This window comes from Oncorhynchus mykiss, chromosome 10, assembly GCF_057628025.1.
Source record: "Oncorhynchus mykiss isolate SJ-2025 chromosome 10, ASM5762802v1, whole genome shotgun sequence".
NCBI lineage: Eukaryota > Metazoa > Chordata > Actinopteri > Salmoniformes > Salmonidae > Oncorhynchus > Oncorhynchus mykiss.
The window spans coordinates 76,908,308-76,932,160 of NC_143031.1; the positions used below are offsets into that span (position 1 = coordinate 76,908,308).

Consider the following 23,853-nt stretch of genomic DNA (forward strand, 5'->3'; position numbering starts at 1 on the left):
TTTCAATACTTGTATACATATTTTTCTCACTTTTTTTAAGTGAGACTGCACATTTGGTGACACTTGCAAAATTGAGCCCGGTATATCGAGTGCACGCATGCCACGACGGGGTAGGTTACTGGGCGGTCAGTAGAACGAGCGCACCCAAATTGAAAGACCAGCCCTCAACCGAGTGTAGGCTACTGCTACGCGTAGATTATAATGGTCGGTCGTGAGAATGGATCTTGTCTCTAAACCCAAAGTCAAATCCGCAATTTGGGTGCATTTTGGTTTTAAGCCAAACGAGAAAGGAGAGCCTCAGAATATTGATGAGGCGGTTTGCCGGTTATGCCGGAGGATTGTTTTTGTCAAAGGAGGAAACACGAGCAATCTAAGACATCACCTGCGACTACGACACCCTGATATATTTTCTGAGTTTATATCGGCAACGTCTGGGCATGGGTACTATTTTGAGCCATCAGGTGAGTCTACATTCAAGGTAGCCTACATTAAAACGTTTTTAGAATTGTAGCCTATGTTTTTTGGGGGGCATAATATTGTCGATTATTTTTCTTTCACTCGCTGTCAAGCATGATGTGCATTATATACAACTCAATACTTGAACATGATTTGCTAACGCACCAAAACGCCTGAATATGATTGGTCAACCAGAGATGTCAGTCAAACTCTGTCCTCGATGAGAAATAAGTATCGGATATCGCCATTAAGGGTCACTGATATCGTACAGATTAACTTGTTGTTCGTCGGATATGTTGCTGAATTTGTTGACAATTAAGTAACAATGTACAGACGCGGTATATTCTGTAAACATTCTAAATTGGTAATTATTGTGTGTAAATCTATGACCGTTTAGGATTTCATCATCGGGAGGCCTAATCTTTAGGCTATATCGTGGTATCCAGGTAAACCTATTTCACTGTGCTAACTAGCAAATTTGAGCCATTGAACGATGGATCTAGTCTCAAAGAAACGAGCTACATCCACAGTCTGGGTTCATTTTGGTGTAAAACCAAATGATAAAGGGGAGCCTGAAAATAAGGAGGAGGCCATTTGTCGGTTGTGCCGAAGGATAGTTCCGTGCAAAACTGGGAGCCCGACCAACCTGAGATCACATTTAAGGGCTCACCACCCTGATGTGTTTTATCAACTCATGTATGGTGGTGTTGGAGCCTCCATTCGTCAATCATCAGAGACATCAGGTGTGTAATCAGCAAGTTATTTGCACCGTGTGTGTGTTGGGGATTGACAGGGACCTCACCATACGATATTATCACGATACATAGGTGCCAATACGATATGTATTGCGATTCGATATTGTGATTCAATGTCCAAACATATAACATTGCTCACTGTCTGCTTCAAAGGGGCAAGAGAGAGCCATGAACATGAGTTTTGATCAGTCACGGGAAGTCCTGTAAAAAAATAAGCGCTGATGTTGTTTTTGCTCATCATTTTTTAAAACATGGAGAACAAGCTATGAAGAAATAATACTGGAGTTTTGGTGCAGGTACAACTGACCAGCACAAAAAAATATTTATATATCGTCAAATAATATCTCTATGTAACTGTATATACCCCCCCCCCCCCCTTCTATTTCTGGGGGTAGAGAACAGAGGTGTCCTGCTGCCAGCCTGATTCCGGTGTGCATTTTCCTCCATCCACAGTCCAGACAGCTTCTACTAATTTCCTCTCCACCTCTACCCAGGTTCAGAGCAGAGTCACCACTACAACAACGACAAAGGCTCCCAAGGCAACTTCGGCAGTGGCCATGGTAACTTCGGCAGTGGCCATGGTAACTTCGGTGGTGGCCATGGTAACTTCGGTGGTGGCCACGGTACTGACAGATCGCTTCACTTCATCCCAGACATGGTGGTCTGCGGTGAGCCATGGTTGGAGGGCGGTGACCCCCGTGCGGTGGGTTCCATCCCCCCGTGCCTCAGCCTGCGGAGGTGGGGCAGTGGGCCTGTGCCTGGGGGGTCAGCAGAGGAGGAAGAGGCGGGGGTGTTTGCCAAGACCCTGTCACTGCATCAGGGGTGGACGTTTGGACCCTTCGTAGGAGAGTTGACCCGCGGCCCTCTGAGTTGCCTCAAATACGCCTGGGCTGTGAGTATGGACAGATGGATATTAGTCTGGGCTGTCAGTATGGACAGATGGATATTAGCCTGGGCTGTGAATATGGACAGATGGATATTAGCCTGGGCTGTGAGTATGGACAGATGGATATTAGCCTGGGCTGTGAGTATGGACAGATGGATATTAGCCTGGGCTGTCAGTATGGACAGGTGGATATTAGCCTGGGCTGTCCGTATGGACAGGTGGATATTAGCCTGGGCTGTCAGTATGGACAGGTGGATATTAGCCTGGGCTGTCAGTATGGACAGGTGGATATTAGCCTGGGCTGTCAGTATGGACAGGTGGATATTAGCCTGGGCTGTCAGTATGGACAGGTGGATATTAGCCTGGGCTGTCAGTATGGACAGGTGGATATTAGCCTGGGCTGTCAGTATGGACAGGTGGATATTAGCCTGGGCTGTCAGTATGGACAGGTGGATATTAGCCTGGGCTGTCAGTATGGACAGGTTGATATTAGCCTGGGCTGTCAGTATGGACAGGTGGATATTAGCCTGATCCACCATCCTGACTAAATCGCGGTGTAACAGAATATTGTAGCAACCCTGGTTTATAAGCGCGGATATCGACTCTGCCACTTCAGCATGCTTTTGTGGCACAGTCGATGGCGCGCTGGGCGTCTGGCCAGAAGGTTGAGGGTTCAAGCCTTACTCCCTGCTGGTTTCATTACAATATGGAAGCTGTGTAACAGAGTATGTTCAGGGCCTTCAGAAAGTATTCATACCCCTAGACTTATTCCACATGTTGTTGTTATAGCCTGAAATCAAATAATACCCCATAATGACAAAATGAAACATGTTTTTAGACATTTTATCAATGTATTGAAAATGAAAGGGCGGCAGGGTAGCCTAGTGGTTAGAGCGTTGGACTAGTAACCGGAAGGTTCCAAGTTCAAACCCCCGAGCTGACAAGGTACAAATCTGTCGTTCTGCCCCTGAACAGTGTTCCTAGGCCGTCATTGAAAATGAGAATTTGTTCTTAACTGACTTGCCTAGTTAAATAAAGGTAAAAAGAGAAATATTTACAGAAATATTCACACCCCTGAGTAGAAGCAAATTTGGCAGCGATTACAGCTATGAGTCGTTCTGGGGAAGTCTCTCTAAAAGCTTTCCACACATGAATTGTGCAACATTTGCCCATTATTATATTCAAAATTCTTCAAGCTCTGTGAAATGGTTTGTTGATCATTGCTAGACAACTATTTTCAGGTCTTGTCATACATTTTGCAGTTTGGGGGACATTAAAAGGTTTTGCTCGTGTGGTTGGGTGTGTATGAACGTGGTTACACAGACCTACAAGCCACTGCGAAACCTCGTGATGACTTCCCTGCTATAAAATATGGAGAGTGGTACTCAGTAATGTGTTGTATTGAATTTGCCCCCAACGTGTTCAGGACTAAAAGTTAATTACTTTGCCACATTTTATGCAGTATTACTTTAGTGCCTTGTTGCAAACAGGATGAATGTTTTGGAATATTTTGTATTCAGTACAGGCTTCATTTTCAGTCTGTCAATTAGGTTAGTATTGTGGAGTAACTACAATGTTGATCCATCCTCAGTGTTCTCCTATCACAGCCATTAAACTCTGTAACTGATTTTAAAGTTACCATTTGCCTCATGGTGAAATCCCTGAGCGGTTTCCTTCCTCTCTGGTAACTGAGTTAAGAAGTACGCTTGTATCTGTAGTGACTGGGTGTATTGATACACCATCCAAAGGGTAATTAATAACTTCACCATGCTCAAAGGAATATTCAGTGTCTGTTGTTTTTATTTTAACCTATTTACCAATAGTTGCCCTTCGCGAGGCATTGGAAAATCTCCCTGGTCTTTGTGGTTGAATCTGTTTTGAAATTTACTGCTTGACTGAGGGACCTTACATATGTGTAGGGTATAGAGATGAGGTAGTCATTCAAAAATCCTGTTGAACACTTATTGCACACAGTGAATCCATTCAGCTTATTATGTGACTTGTTTAGCACATTTGTACTCCTGAATTGGAGGCTTGTTTAGCACAGTTGTACTCCTGAATTGGAGGTTTGTTTAGCACAGTTGTACTCCTGAATTGGAGGCTTGTTTAGCAGTTGTACTCCTGAATTGGAGGCTTGTTTAGCACAGTTGTACTCCTGAATTGGAGGCTTGTTTAGCACAGTTGTACTCCTGAATTGGAGGCTTGCCATAAGGTTGAATAAATTCTTATTTACAATGACGGCCTACCGGGGAACAGTGGGTTAACTGCCTTGTTCAGGGGCAGAACGACAGATTTTTACCTTGTCAGCTTGGGGATTCGATCCAGCAATCAAATGGCGTTGGCGGCGGCTTATGGTAGAGAAATTAACATTAAATTATCTGCCAACAGCTCTGCTGGACATTCCAGCAGTCAGCATGCCAATTGCACGCTCCGTCACCTTGAGACATCTGTGGCATTGTATTGTCTGCAAATTTTTGTGGCATTTTATTGTCCCCAGCACAAGCTGCACCTGTGTAATGATCATTTTTAGTTAGCTTCTTGATATGCCAGACCTGTCAGATGGATTATATTGGAAAAGGAGAAATGCTCGCTAACAGGGATGTAAACACATTTCTGCACACATTTTTTAGAAATAAGCTTTTTGTGAGTATGGAACATTTCTGAGATCTTTTATTTCAGTTCATGAAACATGGGACCAACACATGTTGCATTTACATTTTGTTCAGTATAGTCTTGATAAAGGCTGACCTATACACTGTAAACTACATGCAAATGTGGTCAGTTTGGTCTACAAATCAGCTAATAGTTGATTCTCTTCTCTTGTTCCCAGATCAAAGAAAATGATTCCTACTACTTCGTAGATGCCTCGGATGAAAACAAATCAAACTGGATGAGGTGAGAAGTTAAGTTTGACATCCCTACTTCATATGTCATATATCTATGTGAATATCATCTTTAGTCAAGATATACATTTAGGGCTTGTTTCCAGGACACAGATTAAGCCTAGTCCTGGACTGAAAAGCAAGAAATGGAGATTCTCCATTGAGAATATTTTTTAGTCCAGGATTAGACTTCATCTGTGTCTGGGGAAACTGCTCCATGGGCTATGCAATGTTAATATCACTGCATTGTCATGCCTCTCATCCCTGTTCAGGTATGTAGCGTGTGCTGCCTGCGAGGAAGAACACAACCTGACGGTGTTCCAGTACCGCGGTCAGATCTTCTACAGGGTCTCCCAGCCCATCCCTGAGGGGACAGAACTCAAGGTCTGGATTGGCCAGGAGTACGCTGCCATGCTGGGTCTAGGGATCGGTACGTTTGGTGATTGGGAGTTCTAGCGCAACGGAATTAACGTTGTTCGGCGTTATTAACTGGTATAATATTATTTATTACTTGATAACAATTGGAGCTTCCTAGTATTCGTCCCATGTGATGGAAAAGTATGTTTTTGGTAATAATTATGGAATTACGCTGTTATCTTGTAGTAAAAGGGAACTGATCAGGGAGATGCTAAATAAAGCAGTGCCTATATTTTAACTCACACGAACACTGTTACTAAACACAATATTCTCTCTCTTACTGTCACTCTCACAGGTGAGAACATCAAGTGTGAATTCGGGGACAAGGAAATCCTACTGCGGATCTTCCGTGACATCCAGGTCGTGCCAGTGGGCGGAACTAGCAGTCTCCCAGACGCCAATGGCTCTTACAGCTGGTCAGACAACAGCCAATCAGGGAGCCCCCTGCCAGTCATCAGTGATGTCAGTAGCGGGTTACAGACTGATACCACTGACCCCACCCCTGTCCTCAACCCACCTCAAAACACCAATCAGACGGGACTGGCAACAACCGTGAAGTACGACTTTGTAAAGGGTGCTGAGATACTGTTGAGCCCCTCTCAGCCCAACAGCCCCGTATGGGAGTTCTTTGGGTTTGAGCCGGACCCCAACGGCCAGCCGCTGGACAAGGACAAAGTCATGTGCAAGCTGTGTGGTCAACAGGTGGACTACAGTGCTACTGTCACCCAGCTGGAGAACCACCTGGTCCAGATGCACCATATGAAGCGCCGGGACGTCATCAAGGACGGCAACAAGCCCTGGGTTTCGTCCTCGCGCTTCAGGCCTTACCCCACTACGGGCGGCAGAGCACCTCGTTCTAGCAGCCCCTCCACCCACAGAACCACCAACAGCAACTACAGTAATGAGGACTGGACTTGGAGTGGGAACGGCAGTTCAGCAGTGACCGATACTGTGACCGCGGGTTCCACCGCTACACCGGGACAGAGGACGCTCTCTAACTTCCTGACCAATCAAACCACCACAGCCATCACTAACTTCCTCATCAAAGACTTGTTGCCCCCGGATACAGTGGAGGGGGAGGGCTTCAAGCAGCTGATCCAGACCCTGCTGCCTTCCTGCAAGGAGATTCCTTCAGCTTCTCTACTGGAGGAGGTGCTGAGGGACGTCCACACCGAGGGAAGAAAGACCTGGGCCAAGCTGCTGACCAACAGCACTGGGTTCAATGAGGAAGATACTTCCAAGCCTAATATTCCAGTTCAATTCAAACCCAGCTCCTCAACAAGAAAAGCTGCCCGTTTCCACTCACAGACCCAGAACCAAGTATCTCACCACGTAGCTGTTAGTGCTGACGTGTGGTGTCATGACTGGCAGGGAGACCAGGAGAGATACGCCACCCTGTGGGCCCATTTCATCAACGCTGACTTCACTTCCCATAACCTGGCTTTGGCCACGCAGCGTCTGGGTGAGACGGGAACTGGGGATATGGATCTGAGCGTGGTCGAGGCTACAGTGAGGTCCGTGGCTCAGGAGTGGGACATCTCTCAGCCCAGTTTCATCCTGCTTGGGGGCGAAGAGATGGAAAAGATGAAGGTATGTGCGAAGAAGAGAGAGAGAAGTGGAGAAGGGGTGGGTGGAGGTGCCCGTCACCACCACCCGAACTCCACCACATTCCTGGAGATGGAGGACTCCATATCCTCTGATGATCTCTCAGGTCTGGAACGAGCGATCGAACGAGCCAACTCCACCAGCGAGGAGTCCCACTCTCCACCCATACCCTGTTTCTTCACAGCTGTTCAGAGCTGCATAGAGGAAGTCATGAGTCATTCCATCATCTCAAAGACCCTCAGTGTATTCCAACACCTTCTCTACAGCCTCTTCTCCCTCCATGATAAAGACATGGTAACTCTTCACCCAGCCAGGAAACTGATCGTAGTCCTACAGAAGCAGGAGACGGCTGAGCTGAAGGCTTGGGCCTATGGGAAACCAGGCTGGAATGGGCTTTACAGTGTGGTTAAGACGCTCCTCCGCTATCAAAACATGATCTCTGAGACACTAAAACAAATAGACAGTGAGATCCAAACTGGACAAGACACAGGAAGTCCCACTGACTTGGATTCGGGGGCGACTGCCGCTTTGATAACCGCTGACAAACATGACACAAACTCCACTTCCGCTGTCCGTGCTAAATCTGACACCACCGACAGCTCCAACTCATTGGTCCCTGTGCCCAAGCGATCTGACTGGAAGGTGTTGGAGGATCTCTCCTCCTTGCTGAAACCCCTAGAAGTGGCGTGCCATACCCTGGCCAAGGAACCGTTCCCCAGGCTCTCGCTGGTCAAGCCCATCCTCACCGGCCTGCTCGACCGACATTTCGCCCCCCACCCCCGCCATCGCAACGACTCCACTATCTTGAAGGAACTCAAAAAGAAGATAAGGTGGGGCCTTTCCCGCCGATACAACGACCCCCAGATCAACCAGGTATTGTGTGTAGCGTGCGCCCTCGACCCCCAGTTTCACGGCCTGGGCTTCATGGACGTCAGAGAGCAGGCGACCACCTTCGCCTGGCTGAAGAAAGAAGTGGTCCGGATCGTAGAGGAGGACCGGAGGAGGGCCGAGGCAGCGTCTCCAGGGGGCAGGAAGAGGAAGAAGAGGGGATCCTCCTCGACCACCTCATCAGGAGAGATGGAGGGAGACGTCCTGAGAAGAAGCAAAAGGCTGAAGGAGATCACCCCGGTCAGTTTCAAAGAGCGAACAGAGAGTGATTCAGACGAGGAAGCCACCGGTAGCTCTGTGAACGACGACAGTGAGAGTGATAACATGGAGCTGAAACTGGAGCCCACCTCCCAGCAGACTGGCATGGAGTTCCTTCTAGGGGACCTATTCAGCTCCCAGTCCCAGAACAAGCAGCCCTCAGTGGAAGAGACAGTGGACATTGAGCTGTCCGTCTTCAGAGCAGAGAAGGGGGCCACCCTGGGCGTGGAGCCTTTACAGTGGTGGAAGGCTAGATCAGGACAGCTCCCCCTGCTGGCCAAAGTGGCACGTGCCTACCTAGCTGCCCCGGCTGTCGCAGGCAGTGCCGTCCAGATGTTCCTGCAGGATGGAGGGGGGGTGACTCAGAGGAAGAGAACCAATATTCCTCCAGAGGGCCTTGACCAGATGCTGTTTCTGCACCATAACGGTCTGACCGCGACCACACAGGGTTACACAACGGTCTGAAAGGATGAACACAACTTGCTGACTGTCACTCAATACATAGATTTAATTATGGGTCTTCTCTCTCTCTCTCCAAGTTGATGAGATGGACTTTGTGAAGACTATCACTCAATCTCTGAAACTTAAAAGACTTAACCTTTCTTGGTTAAAATGTTGGACTGTTAAACATGTTACTGTTGTGTTTTCAGTGTGTAGATATAAACTAAATTCAGAGAGAAGTCCCTTTTCGGTTAGTGCCTTATCATTCTTTGAACCGTTAGCATAACTACTGTACACATGTGTTGTTTAAGTATTACAAAAAATGTTTTACTGAATGCATATACTGTTGTTTAAACTAGTTTACCGTCCGAAGTCTGGGACTCCTACTTCTGAACCTATTCATTTGTTTTAGGAAAACTCTAGATTTATATTTTTTACCTTTCAGAATTGTATATATACACTACATATTTGGTTAACCAACAAGGTTGAATTTTCATAGTGTCTGTAGGATTAATTTAGTTCTCTGAGAATAACACTATATAAAATATATTGCAGCTGAAACAAACAAATGAAGATGTATTGGTACTGTGGAGGAAATCAGACTTAACATACAGTGCCTTGCGAAAGTATTCGGCCCCCTTGAACTTTGCGACCTTTTGCCACATTTCAGGCTTCAAACATAAATATATAAAACTATTTTTTTGTGAAGAATCAACAACAAGTGGGACACAATCATGAAGTGGAACGACATTTATTGGATATTTCAAACTTTTTTAACAAATCAAAAACTGAAAAATTGGGCGTGCAAAATTATTCAGCCCCTTTACTTTCAGTGCAGCAAACTCTCTCCAGAAGTTCAGTGAGGATCTCTGAATGATCCAATGTTGACCTAAATGACTAATGATGATAAATACAATCCACCTGTGTGTAATCAAGTCTCCGTATAAATACACCTGCACTGTGATAGTCTCAGAGGTCCGTTAAAAGCGCAGAGAGCATCATGAAGAACAAGGAACACACCAGGCAGGTCCGAGATACTGTTGTGAAGAAGTTTAAAGCCAGATTTGGATACAAAAATATTTCCCAAGCTTTAAACATCCCAAGGAGCACTGTGCAAGCGATAATATTGAAATGGAAGGAGTATCAGACCACTGCAAATCTACCAAGACCTGGCCGTCCCTCTAAACTTTCAGCTCATACAAGGAGAAGACTGATCAGAGATGCAGCCAAGAGGCCCATGATCACTCTGGATGAACTGCAGAGATCTACAGCTGAGATGGGAGACTCTGTCCATAGGACAACAATCAGTCGTATATTGCACAAATCTGGCCTTTATGGAAGAGTGGCAAGAAGAAAGCCATTTCTTAAAGATATCCATAAAAAGTGTTGTTTAAAGTTTGCCACAAGCCACCTGGGAGACACACCAAACATGTGGAAGAAGGTGCTCTGGTCAGATGAAACCAAAATTGAACTTTTTGGCAATAATGCAAAACGTTATGTTTGGCGTAAAAGCAACAGCTCATCACCCTGAACACACCATCCCCACTGTCAAACATGGTGGTGGCAGCATCATGGTTTGGGCCTGCTTTTCTTCAGCAGGGACAGGGAAGATGGTTAAAATTGATGGGAAGATGGATGGAGCCAAATACAGGACCATTCTGGAAGAAAACCTGATGGAGTCTGCAAAAGACCTGAGACTGGGACGGAGATTTGTCTTCCAACAAGACAATGATCCAAAACATAAAGCAAAATCTACAATGGAATTTTTCAAAAATAAACATATCCAGGTGTTAGAATGGCCAAGTCAAAGTCCAGACCTGAATCCAATCGAGAATCTGTGGAAAGAACTGAAAACTGCTGTTCACAAATGCTCTCCATCCAACCTCACTGAGCTCAAGCTGTTTTGCAAGGAGGAATGGAAAAAAATGTCAGTCTCTCGATGTGCAAAACTGATAGAGACATACCCCAAGCGACTTACAGCTGTAATCGCAGCAAAAGGTGGCGCTACAAAGTATTAACTTAAGGGGGCTGAATAATTTTGCACGCCCAATTTTTCAGTTTTTGATTTGTTAAAACAGTTTGAAATATCCAATAAATGTTGTTCCACTTCATGATTGTGTCCCACTTGTTGTTGATTCTTCACAAAAAAATACAGTTTTATATCTTTATGTTTGAAGCCTGAAATGTGGCAAAAGGTCGCAAAGTTCAAGGGGGCCGAATACTTTCGTAAGGCACTGTACATTATGCTGTAGACCTAACAAGAACTCGAACATGTAACTTTTATAGTCTTAACTGTTTAATCAAATGTTCTGAGGATTAAATGTTAGAATAGTAAACTAACACATTTGTAATCCTAAACATGGTGACATCATCAGTTCTTCATCCTGTGTTTGTTTGCATGTTAGAATGGCTCTTTATGAAAGAAACTTGAAGTATATCTGATCAGTTTGTTTGGTCATACAAATAGCATTTATCACTGTGTACATTCTTACTGTCAATGGCTTTTGGGTATTTGTAAGTAAACTTTGTTTTAGAGAGATGTTTCAGTGGGTCTTTTCATTGACACTCATATCAGGGTTTACTTCAGCCAACTGTTAGCATGGAGGAGTAGTAGCTATGACTGAGTGAATTGGTTACACGCTGTAGCAAAACATTTTGCAACTAAAAGGGTCCCTCCCTGTCCCTGTTCTATATATAATTTAACTAAAACATTTTCTTCTGTTTGGTCTTCACCTGGGAGTTACTGGTGCTGCCATAGTTGTGATGTCTGGCCATGGAGGTGACTGGTGCTGCCATAGTTGTGATGTCTGGCCATGGAGGTGACTGGTGCTGCCATAGTTGTGATGTCTGGTCTGGCCATGGAGGTGACTGGTGCTGCCATAGTTGTGATGTCTGGTCTGGCCATGGAGGTGACTGGTGCTGCTACTGTGTTTAGCTGCTACGGGTGAGACTTGTCAGGGATTTACTAGTGTTACTATGGGTTTGGATACTATACTGGTGCTATGGGTGTTGCTTTGGATGATACCACAGGCATGTAAACTAGTCGCAGAGTAGTTTCACTGTTTGGGCTGTAGATGGTGCTGTGACTCTACCAGGAGTTGTGAACCTCACTACAGGTGCCTGGAACAAGGTCAGAGGCTGTCCCACTCCCTGGTTGGCTACAATCATAAAAACGGGCCTGGGACTTGTTCTTCCTGCTGACCCACGCTGCATTCTAACAACAGTGCCTAGACTTGTTCTTGCTGCTACAGCACTCCCCGGCCCTGACACAAGCTGCAGTCTAACTGGTCCTAGACCTGTTCTTGGTGCTGACAAGATGCGTTCTAACAACTGGTCCTAGACCTGTATTCCCTGCTACCTGACACAAGCTGGTGTCTATGGAGTGTACTACTAGACACTGACAGAAGTAGTTTATAAGACGGGAACACGTTTTCTTCTTTCAACATCAAACTGCTCTGACTTCTTCATTGTGATCCTCCTCTTCTGCTGGAACTGTCTATGTCTCCGTCTCCTCGTGACAGCTGTGGTGATCCAGTTCAGACCTGTAAAACACCTGAACGAAGGCGGTTTGACCTGGACTGTCCTAGTCTTCGCCTCCAATCCAGATGACAGTTCAACTTTGACCCACGGGGGTGGACGGTTCGACGCCGTGCTCAACATTAAGGTGTCACTCCCTGGTGAACGCCCGCAGGCACGTGGATCTTCCCGGACTTGGGCTCTAACGTGGGTACGGCGGTGGAGGCGGTCGAGCCAGAGGAATCCCTTGCCACGGTCTGGACAGACAGAGGGCTTGTCCTCTGAGTGGAGCTTCAGGTGAAGGGGTGTCTTGTTGCAGTCCTCAAAGGCGTGGTCACTGTCCTCCATGTGGTGGACCTAATACAGGGAACAATGTTGAGTTTCTCACGGCTCCATTTAGCTATTCTCCTCGCCAGTCCTTTTATACGCCAAGATTTTTCAAAAAATATATAGAATTTCAAAAACAACCATTCTCAAAGCATACCTATAAGTATACCATTGTGTGTAGTATTGTTTAGAGTAAATACAGGAGTCCACATCTCTCCTACACTTCCTCAAACCCTTATGAACAGTGTTTCCTACCTACATGTACACTGACAGCAAAACCAGGGACCAGTCCTCTCAACCTAACTTGACTGACCTTGTGGTTATGCAGAATCCTGGCTGTCCTGAAGGCCTTGGGACACTTCTCACACAGGAAGGGCCTTTTATCACCACAAGGCCCTTCAGATCATACACTGTTCTGAAGCTCTTGTCACACTGGGGACACGGGTGAGGTTGCTCAGTCAGGTGGCACAGGGCGTGCGCCTTCGTCATACCGGCGGTCGCAAACGTCTTCTCACAGTACGGGCACCGAAACGGCTTCTCGCTCGTGGGCGGCGACTGCTGTGGCATTGGAGAAGAATTTGCCGCAGTGTGAGCACATGTACGGCTTGGGCCTGTCCTCTTGGTGGGTGAGCATGTGTTGCTTGCATCCGTCAGAACGGAAGAAGGTGCCCGGGCAGGCGGAGCCCCCCCCGTAGTAGTTTGTGTTAGATTCATGTCGACCAATAAAAATAGAATGGAACTAGCTGAGTGCCAACCTACCCAAAGAGCTTATCACTCTCACCACAAGATGAAATCATGTCTTACTACTTCTACCCAGTTCCTACCTGTCTGTGGAAGGTCTTGTTGCAGTCGGAGCAGGAGTAAGGCTTCTCTCCCGTGTGGACACTAGGTGCATCATCCTGTCCTGAAGATATGGCCACAGACGACTACATGTGTGGTGGAGGCTTGATCCACTGCCACAGTATGATGGATCTGGGTCTGCTTTGGTATCACTGTGGTCTACATGTGACCTGTTGTTGTTGGGGAAGTAAGGCAAGCGTCAACATTGGCAATAACTTGAACCGATTTTTATCTCCTAACTTATGGGCTACAGTTCATAAATGTACCCCCAAACTTGATCAAAATACCTTCTCTCTACTGTGTGTTTGATTACAATCAATTATCCAGCAGTAAGCTACACACATATTGGACAATGTTTTGTATGTTATATTGATTGTGTGTGTAGAATTTACTACCTGTGTCTGTGCCATCGTTGTCGTAACTGACATCTTCATTTTCAGCTTCTTCCGCCGCTAACTGAAGTACTCTGCTCTCTCCGTTCTCGGTACTGGACCTTTCCCGGTAAGAACGTCGGCGACCTGACTTTTCGACAGCTTGGTTATCTCCGCCAGTAACGCTTTTTGCAGAGAACCCATACAACGAGCCAACGGCACTTCAGAGATGGACAGAAATAAAACCACAACTTCCTCTGACATATGTAAAGATCCGTTCAGTTGTTTTTGAAGTTGTGTAAAACTAGATCGCATCACGTCGATCACTTCATCCACCCTTAGACTCGGAATAAAATTGTAGCTAAACGTGGTTTCCTCCATTTCTAAAGCTGTTGTGAAACTCAGGATATTGGGTGTTCATCGGAAATTGCAACTCTTGCCTACACGAGACGAAAACCTTGAATACCAATCTTTATCAGCCTAAATGTATATGTGATCGCCAACTGGTTTGTTTTGGACTGCGTGATTCAATTTAACCGGAAACCAGTTTGTTTTCATTGACGACTTCCAGCATGACTTATTATGCTTAAATGAGGACACAATAATGAATAATCATTTTTATTGACAACTATCCAACAAAACATACTGATGGAATATGGGATTACTGTAAAACATAAGTATAAAAAAAGCGTTTTATTATTTTAAATATTCACATATTCCCTTTGAACATTTAGAAATAAGACAATTCCTGTTTCCCTTGGCTCAGGACCATCATGTAATGTGCCCTACATTTTGGCCTCAGCCAATGTGATGTCAGCACCGCCGGCCATATCCTCCCTCTGATTGGTCAGTTTCCTGCAGTGGTAGAAGATGTTGATTGGATGGATGAACGCCAGTAGAGTGAGCAGAGTCAGAGCGATGTTCACCTGAGGAGGAAAGATGACAAAGACAGCCCTTTTGAGAGCGTAGCCTTAACCATACACGTGTACAAAGTAGGCCAACTGCAAGTTACACTGTTTTTGTGTTATGAGCTGTGAGGTTCAACAAAGACATTTCAATATTTACTTTTTGGCAAGTACAGCACAGTACATCTACTAATCTCATCCACCCTGCCGGCTCTCTCGCGATAGCAACTGAGCCTGGGGACGAGGTTAGTCATCTAGTGACCGTATGTTTGTATGACCCACTCACATAGAAGGGGTCTCCACCTAGGGCTCCTTTGACCAGGGCGAAACAGGGGTACTGCAGCAGTGACACCACGGCAGACAGAGACATCACCAAACCATACAGCTTCCCAAAGTGGACCCCAGGAAAACTGGTGAGAGAGGGCAGGAAGGAGAAAGACATCAACTGAGGGAAGTATGAATGAGGAGCACTCAGTCACCTTCCTTTATTGTAAACTTTAGTCTTTCAACTGTATTTTTACATTTTAGAATGTCAAGTCTATTGTCTTTATTTTTGAGTCCCTTGTTCCTTCTTCTATAATCTTCCTTTTTATTTCCTTCCTGTCAGATCTCTCTATTAATCTGCCACTCTGCCCCCACTATCTGTCTCTATCCCTCTTTCACTCACGCGATGCTGATGAAGGCTGCGTTGCCTCCGTAGAGGAAGGAGCGGTTGAGGACCTGCAGGATGAAGGTGAGGTACTGGAGAGGGAGGAGAGGAGAGGAGGCGCAGATGGAGAAGAGGAGGCACTGGAGGGAGGTGAGGAAGAGGGAGAGAGAGGAGGAGCGTAGGTCTGCCTCCTTATCTGTTTCTCCTATAGAGGGAGGAGGTGAGAGAAAGGTTGGGTGAGGATGATGATGATGGACACACACACACCAGAACCATGGCCTTGCTCATGAGGCATGAAATAGGATTAAAAAGTATATATTCTAGACTGAAACAGAAGGTAGGCCTACAACCTGAACAAATAAGGATACCCATTTTGGTCTTTAATTGCTTAACATTTAGCTACTTTGTGCACTATTGAACACCATCCTGTTGTTGCTAAGCTAGAGCCATGTGACCCACCTGGAGCCAGAGGCTAAGCTAGAGCCATGTGACCCACCTGGAGCCAGAGGCTAAGCTAGAGCCATGTGACCCACCTGGAGCCAGAGGCTAAGCTAGAGCCATGTGACCCACCTGGAGCCAGAGGCTTCCCCTTGTGTCTGTCCATGATGAGGCCGTTCCAGGGAGCACAGAGGACCCCACACAGCTGGGTGAAGGCAAAGGCATTGGTGTACTGACTCACTGAGAGAGAGGGGGGAGGGAGAGAGGGGGGAGGGAGAGAGAGAGAGTATTTAGATTCATTCAGTGAACCTATGCTTTGGTGTGTGCATGCGTGTGTTCATGTGTGTGGTTTACCCAGGGCTGAGTTGTTGTCGGCCAGCCGGTTGAGCATGGGGTTCAGTGTTCCGATGAAGAGGTAGTGTCTCAGCTGCATGACAGACAGCCACACCAGATGCCACAGGAAGAACCACGACTGCACACAGCTCCTGAAACTGGCCACTGAGAGAGAGAGAGGAGAACATTTGAGTCAACAAAATGCACCTTCCATTCCCCAGCCAGATTAAAGATTGTAGTTGGCCAAACGACACCTTTCCCAGAGTCTTCTGACTGCTGCCCATCATCAGGCTGTAGGGGCATGTCGTCAGTCTCAGCTGGCCCCTCCCCCTCCGATGTCATCCCCGTCTCTCGCGTCTTCTCAATCTCCTCTACGTTGTAGCTGTTGGACTTTCCAGGGCTTACGCTGTTGAAAAGGAAGCATCAGAGTATAATCATATGTTTTATCATCAGGGTCACCCATCTGATATGAATGGATGTAATTGAGACTTACCTAACAATTCAATACCATTTGTTAAATGCCAAACACTAATAATCATTTAATTTAATTTTGCATTTATCTATGAACATGTACAGGACTTTTTCCTGCCCAAGTAATCTGACAAGGAAACACTCCATGGTCTGGAAACCCCCCAGGCCCTATGCGAGTCGTAGTTCTCTAGGTGACAACTACAGCCCCCATACATACTATGGCATTATGTATCATAGGGCCTGGTCAGATGAATACTGTCGTATGTGTGGGAGTTGTAGTTCTCACCCATAGGTGAAGCCCTCGGGGAGTGGGTAGGGAATGTGGGTGTTGGGCATGAGGAAGAACGTCCTGAGGAGGTGGATGACACTGCAGACAGAGAGAATGAGGAAGGAGGAGCGGAGGGAGACCCCTCCTTCATACATCACCTGAGACGGAGGGAGAGAGAGATGGATAAGCAGAGCCACCAATGGATAGCTATTAAATGACCATGACTACATATAATACAAATATAATCATTATATGGGATATATCTACAATATATACAAATACAATCATTATATGGGATATATCTACAATATATACAAATACAATCATTATATGGGATATATCTACAATATATACAAATATAATCATTATATGGGATATATCTACAATATATACAAATATAATCATTATATGGGATATATCTACAATATATACAAATATAATCATTATATGGGATATATCTACAATATATACAAATATAATCATTATATGGGATATATCTACAATATATACAAATATAATCATTATATGGGATATATCTACAATATATACAAATATAATCATTATATGGGATATATCTACAATATATACAAATTCATCTGTTTTATACACTTGGCCTTTTTAAGGCAGTTAGTTATCTAGTAACCTGACGAGCAGAACATTTTTCTCTCAGAGGCCTCTGTCCTGTTGGCTACAGTATGTGTGAGTTCTGTGATACCTTGATGATGAGGAAGACAGCCGAGGAAGAGTCGAAGGCTCCATTATAGAGGGTGATGATGGTGGAACGATGGGAGCCAAATAGGTTCCCAACCTATGGTAGCGAACAACAGTTCAACAATTGTGGACATTCATCCAAGAAGAAGAAATCCACCCATATAGTACACAGTATAAATACAGTGTCCATAGTATAAATACAGTGTCCATATAGTACACAGTATAAATACAGTGTCCATATAGTACACAGTATAAATACAGTATCCATATAGTACACAGTATAAATACAGTATCCATATAGTACACAGTATAAATACAGTATCCATATAGTACACAGTATAAATACAGTGTCCATAGTATAAATACAGTATCCATATAGTACACAGTATAAATACAGTGTCCATATAGTACACAGTATAAATACAGTATCCATATAGTACACAGTATAAATACAGTATCCATCTAGTACACAGTATAAATACAGTATCCATATAGTACACAGAGAAATACAGTATCCATATAGTACACAGTATAAATACAGTATCCATATAGTACACAGTATAAATACAGTATCCATATAGTACACAGAGAAATACAGTATCCATATAGTACACAGAGAAATACAGTATCCATATAGTACACAGAATAAATACAGTGTCCATATAGTACACAGTATAAATACAGTATCCATATAGTACACAGTATAAATACAGTATCCATATAGTACACAGTATAAATACAGTATCCATATAGTACACAGAGAAATACAGTATCCATTTAGTACACAGTATAAATACAGTATCCATATAGTACACAGTATAAATACAGTGTCCATTTAGTATACAGAGAAATACAGTATCCATTTAGTATACAGAGAAATACAGTATCCATATAGTATACAGTATAAACACAGTATCCATATAGTATACAGTATAAATACAGTATTTACTGAATAAATATCAGTTTTATGTGTCAGACAAAATAGTGTGTGACATACACCTGTTACACAGACAAAATAGTGTGTGACATACAGCTGTTACACAGATGTAATGAATACTGTGTGTCCTGTCTGGAACTGTGTTGAAACTGAGGAGTCATGGCATGCTGCTGTACCTGTATGTTTGTGATGAGGAACAATATACCTCCCACTGCGATGAAAGACAGGGCTGGGAACAGCAGCATGGACAGAGCTATTAGAGAGAGACACAGACAGCATAGGCCAAGTTCAGCCTGGATCAATATTTACTCATCCAACATCCAACACTAGGAATGTGCTCTTCCTAATGCTTTTGCAGGTCCCCGTCCCCAGTCCACCTGGTCGTACTGCTGCTCCAGTTTCTGCTGGTCTGCCCGACGTGCTACCTTATCCAGGATCTGCTGTTTCAACACTCTCTCTCCTTCTCCCGGTGTCTCTCTCTCAACCTCTGAATGCTCGGCTATGAAAAGCCAACTGACACTTACTCCTCCTGAGGTGCTGACCTGTTGCACCCTCCTCAACCACTGTGATTATTATTTGACCCTGCTGGTCATCTATGAACGTTTGAACATCTTGAAGAACGATCTGGCCTTAATGGCCATGTACTCTTATAATTTCTAGCGGGAACAGCCAGAGCCTGGTTCCTCTCTAGGTTTTGGCCTTTCTAGGGAGTTTTTCCTAGCCACTGTGCTTCTACATCTGCATTGCTTGCTGTTTAGGGTTTTAGGCGGGGTTTCCTTACAAGCCCTTTGTGTCATCTGCTGATGTAAATAGAGCTTTAGAAATACATTTGATTGATTGTCTTTGTTCATTTATCAAATACACGAACACCAAGAGCTGTTCTGATTGAATAACCACCGTTCTACTGTACAGTCTATGTTCACCTGAACTGGAGAAGGCAACCATCAGTGTACCAGTGGTGTAGAGACATCTGAGGGGAATACAGAGCAGAGGTAGATAAAGAGGTGTCACACAGTGGGTTATGGTCTGTTAAACTTTAGTCGTGACACATTTCTCAGTGGGTCAGAAGACAACCTCAATAAACCTGTAGAACTAAGCTTAAAATATGCATACATATTCTACAACAACAATGACTGAGTAAACCAGGAATGGACCCTCACCTTCCCACCCCCTTTAGACTCAGTGACTCAGTCACTCTCTCTGGTCTAGGCGACAGTCTAGGTATAAACTTACTGAAGAATTGTAATTAATTGACTATGTGTAAATAAAACTCTGTGGATGTCCTGGAAATACTGGTCAGAGGTCAGGACCTAGTTATATTCTTTAAATGTTGACATTGTAAGAATTATTTGCAATGGATATGCCATATATCACATTGTATATGGGTATATTGCCATCCTTACCTGACCAGGGCAGGAAAAACTCTGGGCCCTAGCAATGAAGCCTGGATTTCTGTAGTTGAAAAAAGACTCACATTCCCAGAAGCCTCGTTGCCATGGTGCCGAAGCGGTCGAAGATGAATCCGTTGGGAAGCGTGAGGAAGTTGTTCATAAAGGAGGTGACGGTGAAGACCAGGGAGAACTGTTCATCCTGTCCACTACAGTCTGAGAGAGAGATGTAGGGATGGGGAGAGATATTAGGGATGATGAAGACCAGGGAGAACTGTTCATCCTGTCCACTACAGTCTGAGAGAGAGATTAGGGATAACTGTTCATCCTGTCCACTACAGTCTGAGAGAGAGATGGAGTGATGGGAGAGAGATTAGGGATGATGAAGACCAGGGAGAACTGTTCATCCTGTCCACTACAGTCAGAGAGAGATGGAGGGATGGGGAGAGAGATTAGGGAGAACTGTTCATCCTGTCCACTACAGTCTGAGAGAGAGATGGAGGGATGGGGAGAGAGATTAGGGATGATGAAGACCAGGGAGAACTGTTCATCCTGTCCACTACAGTCTGAGAGAGAGATGGAGGGATGGGGAGAGAGATTAGGGATGATAAAGACCAGGGAGAACTGTTCATCCTGTCCACTACAGCCTGAGAGAGAGATGGGGAGAGAGATTAGGGATAACTGTTCATCCTGTCCACTACAGTCTGAGAGAGAGAGATGGAGGGATTGGGAGAGAGATTAGGGATAACTGTTCATCCTGTCCACTACAGTCTGAGAGAGAGATGGAGGGATGGGGAGAGAGATTAGGGATGATGAAGACCAGGGAGAACTGTTCATCCTGTCCACTACAGTCAGAGAGAGATGGAGGGATGGGGAGAGAGATTAGGGAGAACTGTTCATCCTGTCCACTACAGTCTGAGAGAGAGAGATGGAGGGATGGGGAGAGAGATTAGTGATGGTGAAGACCAGGGAGAACTGTTCATCCTGTCCACTACAGTCTGAGAGAGAGATGGAGGGAAGGGGAGAGAGATTAGGGATGATGAAGACCAGGGAGAACTGTTCATCCTGTCCACTACAGTCTGAGAGAGAGAGATATGGATGGATGAGGAGAGAGAGCGTGGGGGAGGGGGGATGGGGCAGAGAGAGAGATGAATATAGAGAGAGATATGGATGGATGGATGAGGAGAGAGGGCGTGGGGGAGGGGGGATGGGGCAGAGAGAGAGATGAATATAGAGAGAGATATGGATGGATGGATGAGGAGAGAGAGCGTGGGGGAGGGGGGATGGGGCAGAGAGAGAGATGGATGGATGGATGAGGAGAGAGGGCGTGGGGGAGGGGGGATGGGGCAGAGAGAGAGATATGGATGGATGGATGAGGAGAGAGAGCGTGGGGGAGGGGGGATGGGGCAGAGAGAGATATGGATGGATGAGGAGAGAGGGCGTGGGGGAGGGGGGATGGGGCAGAGAGAGAGATGAATACAGAGAGAGATAGAAGTAGAGATCCAGGTCCTTCAGTTTTCTAGTATGAACTCCTCAGCTGTGCTTCGTATTCTATTATATTCCAATCTATACTATTGTATTCTATGTCATATTGAACTGAATAGCATTGAACTACTAACCTGTTTCCACTGTACTGTTGGGTCCAGTAGTCAGATTGACACACAGGTCAGTGAAGTATCCGTCTGTCTTCAGGACGAAGACCAGCGATGCCCAGCCGAAGACCACGCCGGCAAAACACAGACACTCCACCAACCCTGTGGCCAGGGTCAGCCTGTACCGCAACCCCACTCCACCCCCACCGCATCCCAGCATCCTCCCTGATTAACAGGCTGGCTGACTGGCTGGCTAGCTACCTGCCTGGCTGACTGAGTCCTTGCTCTGACTGGCTGGCTGGCTGGCTGACCGACTGAGAGAGAGATGGACTGACTCCCTGCTCTGCCTGACTGACTCCCTGCTCTGACTGGCTGGCTGACCGACTGATAGCTACTTGCCTGGCTGACTCCCTGCTTTGACTGACTGACTGGCTGCCTGTTTAACTGTCACTCAAAGGACTGTTCTTGTTGTCTTATTAATGTGGGGTTAGTGGGTGACTGTATTCAAAGAGACCCTTTTTCTATCCTCTGACTCTTGTCTTACTTTTCTATATGCCCTCCCTCCCTCTCTCTCCCTTGCTCTCTCTCTCCCTCGCTCTCTCTCCCCCTCCCTCGCTCTCTCTCCCCCTCCCTCGCTCTCTCTCTCCCTCCCTCCCTCGCTCTCTCTCTCCCTCTCGTTCTCTCCCTCCCTCCCTCGCTCGCTCTCCCTCTCCCTCTCTCTCCCTCGCTCTCTCCCTCGCTCTCTATCCCTCTTGATAGTTGTTTTGAGTATTTGAGAGTGTCTGGCTGAAAAGTAGCTGTATCACTACAAAGAAGTGATGGGTGGGAGAGATAAGACGTGGCATTCCAATTCAAACTGCACTTATCAGAAAATATACGGGTTAACTCCCCTTCTCAACAAGTTTTTTAAATGTATTTTTTAGGATGGAAGACTTGTGTTGCTCTGGATAAGAGCCTCTGTTAAACGACCTAAATGTAAATCTAAATGTAGAAGAACATTAGACTGTCTATAGAACGACTTGCAGTATCAGAAGAAGTTACAGATGACACGTTTTATGACACGTTTCAAACAACTCATTCTTGAAGTGGTAGTGGTGGCCATAGTAGAATTTGAGATCATAGCACACTAACACGAGTTGTCATAATAGTAGGCCTAGTGGTTAAATCCACGAGGAGTGTGACGTTTCTCAACCTGCAGTGTAAACTGATGAACGGTTGCTCTAATAGCCCCTCTATTAGATATGTTTCTCTTCCTCTTTCTTTCTCACTTCCTCTCCTTTCCGCCCACTTTGTTCCACTTTGTGTTTATTTCCCTCTCTTTTCTTCAGTGTGTAACTCATGACTTTTGTTCATTCCTTTGTTGCCATTTCATAAATGATCCTGTCATTTGCTTTGAGAGAGGCGATTGTTCATCTTTCCCCTAAAATATACAAGTAAAGAGGCATCACAACACGTGGCAAGTGTAATAATACAATAACAATTAATAATAAAAATACATAGTGCACATCAAACACTTTAAGGATAAATAATTATAATACAAGGTCGGAAATCGGAATAATACAGTCTAGGGACTATCGACTACGGTCTAAAGCGTAATAAATCCGCTTATGGTATGAGAATGTGCACTGAGCTAGAGCCTACATTACAGTGCGGGAAGACTACAACAGACAGTACACTCGCCCTATAACGGTAAACCACATCAGATTAGCTACAGACTAATCCGCCATGCGGTCATTGCATTACTGTGTTTTCTTTGCGCGCAATCTATAGTATGCTGCCAAAACGCCTAATAGACAGTAAAATAGTTAGGTTATAGCGGGACGTTGGCCAGTATACGACACGGTGCTGTCATAAAACAATAAAAACGTGTATGGCTATGGTAGAGCAACTTTTATGACAATTATTACACTGGCCACAGTTCAACCATGCAGCATTGATCATAAATCGTAGGCTATGAAAACGATGCCATACATAGGCTGTAGCCTATATACCAGCCACTCACCTTGTTTAATGATCCCACTTAGTTTAATGTCGATCCACTTGTTGATTTGTGGTAGAACTCTAAACAGAAACCTCGTCATTACGCGCAGGCGCCGCGATGTGCCTGTCCATTCGCTGTCTGTCTTTCCACCTGCGCTTCATGGTGCACGCGACGCAAGCGTTGGCCAGGCATTGGGGACTTGGCTAAATGGCCATGTTGGAACCATGGCCATGGACCAAAATATGGTGGTGAGTGGTGAGTTGTCTCCAGTTGCTTATATCTAATTATCAACTGGGTGGTAGAGCCCTGAGTGCTAATTGGCTGAAAGCCATGGTATATTAGACATATACCAGGGGTATGACAAAACATGCATTTTTCCTGTTCTAATTACACTTGTAACCAGTTTATAACAGCAATAAGGCACCTCGGGGGTTTGTGGTATATGGCCAATATACCACGGCTAGGGGCTGTGTCCAGACACTCCGTGTTGTGCCTAAGAACAGCTCTGTGTGGGATTTCTGATGATAATGTCATTAAT

The 23,853-nt window shown here is 45.3% G+C and overlaps 2 protein-coding genes and 1 long non-coding RNA gene across 4 annotated transcripts; 1 reads left to right on the forward strand and 2 right to left on the reverse strand.

The window, feature by feature from the left end:
• The first annotated feature begins 643 nt into the window (after window positions 1–643).
• LOC118936568 (uncharacterized) lies at window positions 644–11,119 on the forward strand. Its single transcript, XM_036954145.2, has 5 exons — window positions 644–1,199; window positions 1,706–2,103; window positions 4,928–4,992; window positions 5,252–5,409; window positions 5,692–11,119. The coding sequence occupies exons 1-5, from the start codon at window positions 950–952 to the stop codon at window positions 8,610–8,612; spliced, it is 3,792 nt and encodes a 1,263-aa protein (XP_036810040.2). The 5' UTR covers window positions 644–949; the 3' UTR covers window positions 8,613–11,119.
• On the reverse strand, window positions 10,867–14,196 carry LOC118941439 (uncharacterized). Of its 2 annotated transcripts, none has more exons than XR_005037649.2 (3): window positions 13,667–14,196; window positions 13,256–13,441; window positions 10,867–12,461 (listed from the first exon to the last, which is right to left on the reverse strand). It is a non-coding gene; the product is annotated as an uncharacterized LOC118941439 (long non-coding RNA). The 2 variants fall into 2 exon arrangements; XR_005037647.2 differs by having other exon boundaries at window positions 12,745–13,441; window positions 13,667–14,187.
• A 48-nt stretch (window positions 14,197–14,244) lies between these two features.
• LOC110512491 (equilibrative nucleobase transporter 1) lies at window positions 14,245–23,601 on the reverse strand. The gene is made up of 13 exons (XM_036934052.2): window positions 23,337–23,601; window positions 21,362–22,754; window positions 19,829–19,958; window positions 19,278–19,324; window positions 18,531–18,607; window positions 17,422–17,514; window positions 16,725–16,864; window positions 16,222–16,373; window positions 15,989–16,132; window positions 15,767–15,874; window positions 15,215–15,401; window positions 14,834–14,957; window positions 14,245–14,568 (listed from the first exon to the last, which is right to left on the reverse strand). The coding sequence occupies exons 2-13, from the start codon at window positions 21,552–21,554 to the stop codon at window positions 14,428–14,430; spliced, it is 1,536 nt and encodes a 511-aa protein (XP_036789947.2). The 5' UTR covers window positions 21,555–22,754; window positions 23,337–23,601; the 3' UTR covers window positions 14,245–14,427.
• Window positions 23,602–23,853: the final 252 nt, after the last annotated feature.

Coding starts and splice junctions, on each gene's coding strand:
- LOC118936568 (XM_036954145.2), top strand. CDS start 950: ATGGATCTAGTCTCAAAGAAACGAGCTACATCCACAGTCTGGGTTCAT. Junction 1,200..1,705: donor TCAATCATCAGAGACATCAG/GTGTGTAATCAG, acceptor ACCTCTACCCAG/GTTCAGAGCAGAGTCACCAC. Junction 5,410..5,691: donor CATGCTGGGTCTAGGGATCG/GTACGTTTGGTG, acceptor TCACTCTCACAG/GTGAGAACATCAAGTGTGAA.
- LOC110512491 (XM_036934052.2), bottom strand. CDS start 21,554: ATGCTGGGATGCGGTGGGGGTGGAGTGGGGTTGCGGTACAGGCTGACC. Junction 17,515..18,530: donor TCCTCATCACAAACATACAG/GTACAGCAGCAT, acceptor TCGCTACCATAG/GTTGGGAACCTATTTGGCTC. Junction 16,133..16,221: donor GTCAGAAGACTCTGGGAAAG/GTGTCGTTTGGC, acceptor TCTCTCTCTCAG/TGGCCAGTTTCAGGAGCTGT.